At 34.2% G+C, this 8,438-nt stretch overlaps 2 protein-coding genes across 3 annotated transcripts in view; both read left to right on the top strand.

The window, feature by feature from the left end:
• LOC108751392 (transmembrane protein 8B-like) overlaps nt 1-4,621 on the top strand; it is a 10,340-nt gene extending 5,719 nt beyond the window's left edge. For both annotated transcript variants that reach the window (XM_018491540.1, XM_018491541.1), the window contains 6 exons: nt 190-389; nt 573-730; nt 2,915-3,141; nt 3,443-3,637; nt 3,853-3,987; nt 4,368-4,621. In XM_018491540.1, the coding sequence (XP_018347042.1) occupies nt 190-389; nt 573-730; nt 2,915-3,141; nt 3,443-3,637; nt 3,853-3,987; nt 4,368-4,565 (1,113 nt within the window). In that variant the 3' untranslated portion in view covers nt 4,566-4,621. The remainder of the gene's footprint in view (nt 1-189; nt 390-572; nt 731-2,914; nt 3,142-3,442; nt 3,638-3,852; nt 3,988-4,367) is intronic.
• A 2,417-nt stretch (nt 4,622-7,038) lies between these two features.
• LOC108751394 (inositol-3-phosphate synthase 1-A) overlaps nt 7,039-8,438 on the top strand; it is a 9,122-nt gene continuing 7,722 nt past the window's right edge. The window contains exons 1-2 of the mRNA XM_018491544.1: nt 7,039-7,246; nt 7,651-7,873. Of these exons, the coding sequence (XP_018347046.1) occupies nt 7,745-7,873 (129 nt within the window). The 5' untranslated portion in view covers nt 7,039-7,246; nt 7,651-7,744. The remainder of the gene's footprint in view (nt 7,247-7,650; nt 7,874-8,438) is intronic.

The following is an 8,438-nucleotide window of genomic DNA, read 5'->3' as shown; positions in this document are numbered from 1 at the left end:
TATATATATATATATAGTCAAGAATGATTAATAAGTATCATACATTCTATGTAGAAAGGAAATAAAGGAAGGAGAGTGTTGCTGTTTAATAATAGCAGATTATGTTTCAGAATAGAGGAGCTAAACTTAAAGTGGTTCGACATATTTGGGATCGAACATTGGATATATATACTTGTATAATCCTTTTAGCTGTCATCAACGCGATCGGTTTTGGTAACAATATGCATTCAACGAGATCGTATACCTACATTAGAAGACCGTCATTCTTGTCAAAATGGAACTTCGACAATAAACTTGTCATTAAGCAAGCGTAACGCAAGTTTATTAGTAGCGTATCCACAACCTGGCACATGGTATATTATTATCCTTGCGACATGTTATAATTATGGGTAAGTGAGAAGATTTTTCATCTAAAAAGATTTAGTATAATAGATGCAAGGACACTGGAAAGATATGCAGGTTTATCGAATAATTGTGAAGGGGAGCTTTCGATACAAAATTCACCAAAGAATAAGTCGTGAATAAGAAGTAGTTTGACTTAATACAATCTAATATTTTGTGTCTGTTTACAGTAAACCTGTGCGCTGTCAAATTGAAGAAATATCAATACTAATGAACATACGGACCAAAAAGTGTATGTTTTCTGACCAAAGTCCTTGTGGTGATCACGGCATTTGTCAAGAAATTCAAAAGAACATCCTTCACTATGCAACGTGCAATTGTTTCAAAGGTAATGTTATTTTGATGATATAAATTTTTTTATGCATCTCTTGTACAGTTTAATTTTGTTATTGAATTACAATTAAACAATAAAACATACTAATTAATCATTCAGCAATTAATAATTTCACGTTTGAGTTTCATCCAAGGTAACTTTACTAACAATATATTTTTAATTTTTGATACATCATTGTTGAATTCCTATGTGTATCGGGAGGATATGTATGTCTTAAATTTTCATCAACGAGTTTTATATATGTAACAAATTTTAAATAATTTTGACGTTATATTGTATTTTTTATCATAGTGCAATTATTTACTCTTGCACGCACGCGCGCACGCATACTTGCCCGTAGTTATATATTTCATTGTTTGAATTACAATGAGATTTAATTAAATCGAATATTTTAATCATAATATTAACAGATTATTCAATTCGCACAAGTTTATAATTCCATACAAAGTATACACGCAAGACCACACACGAGCAAAGCATCCCCCCCATTTTGTGAAAGCAATATTCATTATTTATTTATTTATTTCAATTTTTGCCACGCAACTTAGGATGGCTTTGTATAGTTTACATTCTATACAAAACATACACACACACACACACACACACACACACACACACATATAATAATCCATCCCACTACATTAAATAAATTTTAATAACTTCAAACGAATATAAAACTATCTATTTTGTGAACTCACTACCCTGTCCTACATTCTAGTCTAGCCCATTATCGCAAATTAACGTAATTTACATATACCTGCCGAGCCTTGATATTCTTACCGTCTAACTAGCTATGCGTGCGTGCGTGCGTGCGTGCGCGTGCACATGTGCGTATGTGTGTATCAAAAATACTTGTACTGAATTAACCGAATTATTATTAACCGCATTGACCGAATTCGCCTCATCGTAAACTGTGATACATGTAATTATTGTCATAAAAAGTCCAGCTGTTATACATAACATTCTCCTTCTCTGTTTCTCTTTTCTCTTTCGCCTCCTTTCTTGCCTTATTTATCCTCTTCATTGTTTCCTCTGCCAGACCTCTGCCTTCTTCCCCTATAAACTCTTCCATCCACAATTCATTCTTTGTCGCTTCACACTCCTTTAATATATGGAAAGCAATATTTTTATTACAGATTCTCAAAAAGAGAATGAATTCATATTTGTGTTAAATATAAAGTATACCATGGCATACACTATACAAATAAAAACATTATGAAAGTGAAAAGCATAAAAATGTTATTAATTGTATGTAATATATTTGCAATTGCAATTTAATATAATAATAAAAGAAAAATGGTAAATGTTTTCCTTTACACAGTCAGCCCCAAATTATCTCGAACTGACCTTGATCTTGACCCTCAAGGAGATCGAGATCATTGACCTTTTCCGTCGCTTTTCTCATTATTCATAAAAAAATTGTGAACAGAACAATTTTTATGAATAGTACGTAATTTTCAAACACATCGGTAGTATAGAGGAGCATAAGAGAGACCGTGTAAGTGAGGCTAGAATAAGATTTTCTGCTTCAATTATACAAATTCTCAGCTTCGGAACAAATTCTCTGCTTTAAAACACAAATTCTTCTGCTTTAAAAATACAAATTTTTTTGTTTTAAAACAAAATTTGCTTTAAAGCAGAAAATTTGCTTTTTAAAGTAAAAAATTTGTTTTAAAGTAGACAATTTGTGTTTTAGAGTAGAGAATTTGTTTTTGAAGTCTCCTTAAAATCAAGAGGCGTACGACTTTCCACGGGAAGTGAGGTCTACCCCCGAGGCCTGCCCCTGTGTCAAAGGAAAATATGCTGAAACATGTACCTTATGTTTAAAAATTGTATGTTATTCATAAAAATTGTTCTGTTTATAACTTTTTCATGAATAACGAACGACGAAAAAAATCAATGATCTTGATCTCCTTCAGGATCAAAAGATCAAGATCAAGATTAGTTGGAGGTCATTTGGGGCCGACTGTGTAAAGGTAAACATTTATCAAAAAAATGTATTTCAATGATCAATATACAATAATTAAGTGTCACTTCCGAGATGAGAGCTAGGCCATGGTTTTATTTTGTTTTTAATTTTATGTAACGTAAAGTATTCACGATTCGAAATTGACTTATATAGTACAGAAGTGTGTAAATAAGCTACAAGTTTCTGTTAATATTTCCATCATCACGTAGGTTACACAGGATGGGATTGTACAGATATTTCAAATACCATTCCTGCTATTTCTCTTATGAGCACTATACTGCTCATCACGAGCAATGTTTTTTTCATACCAGCTGTATACGTAGCCGTAAAACGAAAGTTGTACGCCGAAGGACTGGTGTATTTGGTTACGATGCTGTTCTCGTCTCTGTATCACGCTTGTGATGAAAATGGTCGATTTTGCATTACGAAGTACGAGGTATATGCTTTCGAATCTTTCTTTCTCTTGTTTTTAGATATCCTACTTTTAAGAGTAATTGTACTCTAGTCTAGAAAAATAAAATTCTAATATGATATTAAATTTCATTAAAAATGAAAGAAAGCAATTAGTTCAATTATCTTTAATGAATAATAATAAAAAGAAGTTTACCTCTCTTTCATGATATGCACACACATATTTTATAATCGAAAATGAATGAATTTCAACTGAATTATTAAAATTTACATCTTCATACTTTCAGTACATTATATTTATAAGATAATATATTTATTTGATACAGATCTTACAATACATGGATTTTTTTTCGAGTATTTTGGCATTTTGGATGACATTGATAGCAATGGCAGAATTACCAAACACTATTGTACCATTATGCCATATGACAGGAGTGTTCGTCATCAGTTTTGGAGTGCAGATAAACAGGATGTGTTTAATCAGTATATTGATACCGCTGTCATTGGGTATCATTATACCGGTAATCTAGAATGACTTTCTTTAATCTGATTAATCGGATGGTTCTGCACCAAAGGAAAAATGTTAATGAATGAATAAATAAGGATAAATAATTTTAAATATAAGTAGAGATAATTTTTCGTAATGAAATATAGAGAACATGATCAAAATTCACGATCAGAAATAACTAAATTGCTGCATCAAGAATTAATAAGAAAATAGCAAATTCTGTTATAGGTTTTCAGACATACCTATCGTACCTTTCAATCCAGAAAATGCAAGAAGCCAAGCCGAAAGATACTACTAGGTTTACTCTTTGCTATTACAGGTTTATTACTGTATTCTTTCATTGAAACGGAGAAAAATTATCAAGTACGTATGTTTATGCGTGTGTGCGTGTGTGCGCACACAACATGTGTATATTTTATAAATTTTACTGCCTCAAAGAATTACATATCATAAATAAATATTTTTTTTGTGAACATTTTGAAGAAATGTTAAAAAACAGCTCTATAATCTCCATACCATTGTCAACTGTATCTCACGTTATATCGAATTTAAAAAAAAATAAAAATTTTTAAACTTTTAATTTCATAAGTGGTAAAAGATTTTGAGAAGATGCATTTTTATTGTAGAATTTACATTTTCTTTTATGAGTGTTGTGGCTAAAATGGATTTTGTTATTAAATCATGGATACATATTGTCTTCTTTTAAGAGTCTTATTATTTCTTGTTTATTTATTTTGTTGCAGTATGTGCACAGTGTTTGGCACATTATCATGGCAATATCGTTAATATTCTTGTTACCATCAGAAAAATTAAAGCAAACTACATCATCGATAAATGCTTTATTCGATGATGATAGTGAATCGTGGAGTTGCAAAGAATTTTACAGGATCCCTACATTTACAATAATCGATCAGGAAAATGGAACAATCGCGTCAAATTGAATATATTTATTATAAAAATCAGTTTCCAAGTTTTCTTTTTCTTCTCTTTCCTCCTTCCCTCCCCTCCCCTCCCCATCTCTTCTTTCACCTCTCTCTTTTATCTTTAATTATTATATACATATATACATTGTATACATATACACATACACACACACACACACATACATATATATTTATTTATTTATGTAATTGTATGTGTGTGCGTATGTGTGTTTTATAGAAATAAAAGTACATTACGTACCCCCCTACATAACACGTCTATTTCAAATAAACACTTTTTCAATATGTACCAATCATTAGTACATTTCTATACCTAACATTTTTATCCGACTATTATAATTACGTACTGAATTAACAAAATTTCGTTATAGAGGTGTCAAAGGGTTTACGAGTTTGATTAGCGCCGTGTCGTGATCTGTTACTAACGTTTTGTGAACCTTACTGTTCAAAGAGTCTATTTTTTGTGTATGAGAGCTAAACTAGTGTACGAGAGTTGTTAGAAAAATTTTGAGCCTATGGACGCGCGATGTAAGTCGAAACATTCGTATGTATTCATAAAAGAAAATGAGAAGCCATGTAAAAAAATTACTTAAATGTAAATATTATATATGAATAGATATACGTTAATGTCAACTGCGGTTGCTCTCAACTGCCCTTATTATTTCACACGACAATTTTATTGAACTTGAGAGTCCCAAATGTTAAATTAAAACTTGGTAATTGTATTATTTTATATGAAAGTTAACAGCCTTAAAAATTTAACTTGGTTAAGATACATAAGTTAATTCATAATTAAATTAATTAAATTAGAAGTTTTAAATTAAAATTAATCAACTTTTTAACTTGGCATTGCCCTGTTACAACAGGGGACAACCTTATACTTATAGGTATTATAGGTAATCAAGGAATAATTTTTATCTCCATCGCAATAGTAATATTAATAAGTAAAGAAGAAACTACCTAATCTTTATATGCGGCTATTACTTACACTTGACTAAATTGACTTAATAAATTAAAGAAAGTTACAAATAAATTTAATGGAAAGATATCACGTAGTTACCGTACGTAACTGAAGAATTCAAATTCACATCATGGCCATCCACGTACGATATGGTTGTCCTCCTTTAGGTCGAAATAATATAAGTATGCAGCTTGTAAGTACCTATATAACATAAAGCAACTTTTTATTGTACGTCAGACACGCAGATCAAGATCGGGCTTGATCTTCAATACGTAATTCGACACCGGTTTAACTTGCTACTTCCTGTGTCTTATCGTCTGGCCCTCCCCCCTCCGGGCCCGATCCCCCTTGTGTTATCTTCCCTTCTTGCAGGCTTTTACGTCTCTCTACACTCTACAATCTACATACACTATTCTCTAACATTCACTATTCTCATTTCCTCTTTCGTTGTCGGCCACTCGGTTAAGTTCAATAGGATAGGATGGACAAGCGTTTCAATGACGTGATTGTGATATGTATATATGTACATACGATTGAATCTATAATAAAATTTATTTCTCTCTTTACATCTCGCAGTACATTTTTCCCTCCGAATGTAAACCATACTTCTTTCCGACAGATTTTTCATCTAGAAAGGAATTTTTTAGATAAAACACTACTCTCGCTAGAAATAGAAATCTTCTACTTGTTGTTCAAAGTTAATGGCACTCGCCGATAAGATGACGGTGATTCTGGCCAGTATAAGTATATCGTAGATAAATTGTAAAATTGGAATGCAGTGCAGCGGTAAATAGAAGAAAAGAATGATGCAATCAAAACAAAATGGCAAAGCGTCAGTGCCAGTATCGCAGCCAATACGGTGGCAAGATTTTAATTTAGCTAGCAATCCACAGCAGGAAAACGGGCAACGTATATTAAACACAGTTTCAAAATCATGCTTTAAAGATCTTGGCTGCGTTCAGCGGACTCAACAGTTGACAGGTGTTGAGTCCGCTGAACGCGGCCCATGATAAAGATATATCGAGTACGGACAAGTAAAATAAACACGCGCAAAAATTCTCGTGATAATATCACACATTTGTGTGACAAGTCCCCATAATCTCATCCCTTTTTCTAATTCTTATCGTTTCGATTCAAACCTGATTCGATCACCGCTCTTTAAAGCCCTTAATGAAGGCTGTGTTTCAAAACATTTTCACTGCTGAAAATGTGTAATACACGTAACGTAAACTGTAGATTTTTAGCGCTAGCGGTGAATTTTGGAATATAGCCTAATAATATAATATGAAAACTGAATACATATCATTTTCGCGTGGCGCGGTTCGAGGGCCATCAATTGATCAATGCTGAGTCAGCTGACTTAGTCGCTCATCGCTAACCGATTCGCGGAATCGCGACTTGCGAATTGCGACGGAGGCGGCGGCATAGCGCCTAGCGGTAAGCGGCGGCGATATAGCGACGGTAGCGACTGCAGACTGATAGCGACGGCTGTCGACGGTGGTCGCCGGTCGCGCTGCATTTACGTTTTAGTAACCGTCAATCGTCGTGAAGGAAGGCTCGACCAGTATAAGTGATCGGTGATTCGTGTGCCAGCTCTTTCTCTTTTTCGCTCGCTGCTATCTGTGTGCGCTCTTTCTCTCCTTCCTCTCGATCTCTGCTCGTTTTTAATGGTGCGTTTGCGAATCGCGCCGAAACTCGAATGTTAGTTTGATACATTTCGGTGAGTTTCGAAACGTTCCGTTACGTTATGTACGTATATGAAATAGGCGATTTTTTCTTTTTTCTTTTTTCTTTTTTTTTTCGAAAAATCGTAAAGGTCATTTTTTTCCCATCGTCGTACGATAAATGCATCAAGATAACTCGTGATTTTTCCGAGCACGTGCGAAAATGTGTCTCATTACGCGCGTTTAAAAGGGGTCATTTTCATGGGATAATAACAATCGAAATTTGAATCGATATTCTACCGATTGGATTCCGGAACTGTTGAATGACTCCTTAATTTGGTGCACCTCACGACGTAGTCCAACGCCTCGTACGTGCTCGACGCGTCGCGAGAAACCAGAGTATCTTGTGTTTTATATATATATATAAACACACACACACACACACACACTTGTGTTACAGCTCGCCCTTCGTATTAATTTAATTTCACATTGTCCGTTTGTTGCTCTCGTGATCATATATCCCGGAGGTGAGAAGTGAGAGGTGTATCCGGAGGATGGCGAACTTGAAGGTGCGTGTCGATTCGCCAAAGGTGCGTTACTCGGAGGATTTCATCGAGGCCGAGTACGAGTATCGGACGATTAACGTAATCGAGGAGGACGAGAACGATCGCGATACTTACACGGTGAGAATTTGTTCATCGATCCGTTGCGTTCGTCCAGAGTTGTCTCGAGTGTGTCACTAGTGCTCTGTAATGTTCGCATCGCCCGGCTCAGCCCGGCCCGGCGCCCGATATGCCCGGCTGGTCGATATCGGGGGTAGTCTGCTTGTCAAGGCTCAAGCTATGCTCTCTTATCTGTAAGAAACAATCGACGAAACTTTCTCGTTGTAACAGTTTAACAGTCCTTTTATTACATTTGTGCGCGCGCGCGCACACACACACACACACACAAAATTGTACATGATACTGGACAATGAAATTACAATGAAAAGGATTCTTTTCAATAATAAATTTCATTTTGCTTCTACAAAATTTTTATGTAAAATTTAATATCATGAAGATGTACAAAAATAATTTGAAAATTGTTATAAACAACCACAATTTTCCAAATTCGCTTTCGTGGAAGAGTAAAGTAATAAATATATATTACACCACAAATTGGAATCTATACAAGTTAAAAGGACATAAGATCTGTTCTTTTTAGCTAAAATTTTTGCACGGTTCATCTTCCTTTTCTCTCCATATTAAA

The sequence above is a fragment of the Trachymyrmex septentrionalis genome, unplaced genomic scaffold (assembly GCF_001594115.1).
Source record: "Trachymyrmex septentrionalis isolate Tsep2-gDNA-1 unplaced genomic scaffold, Tsep1.0 scaffold44, whole genome shotgun sequence".
NCBI classification, from domain to species: domain Eukaryota; kingdom Metazoa; phylum Arthropoda; class Insecta; order Hymenoptera; family Formicidae; genus Trachymyrmex; species Trachymyrmex septentrionalis.
The sequence above is the reverse complement of the archived record's forward strand: the minus strand, read 5'-3'. Positions and strand labels throughout refer to the sequence as shown.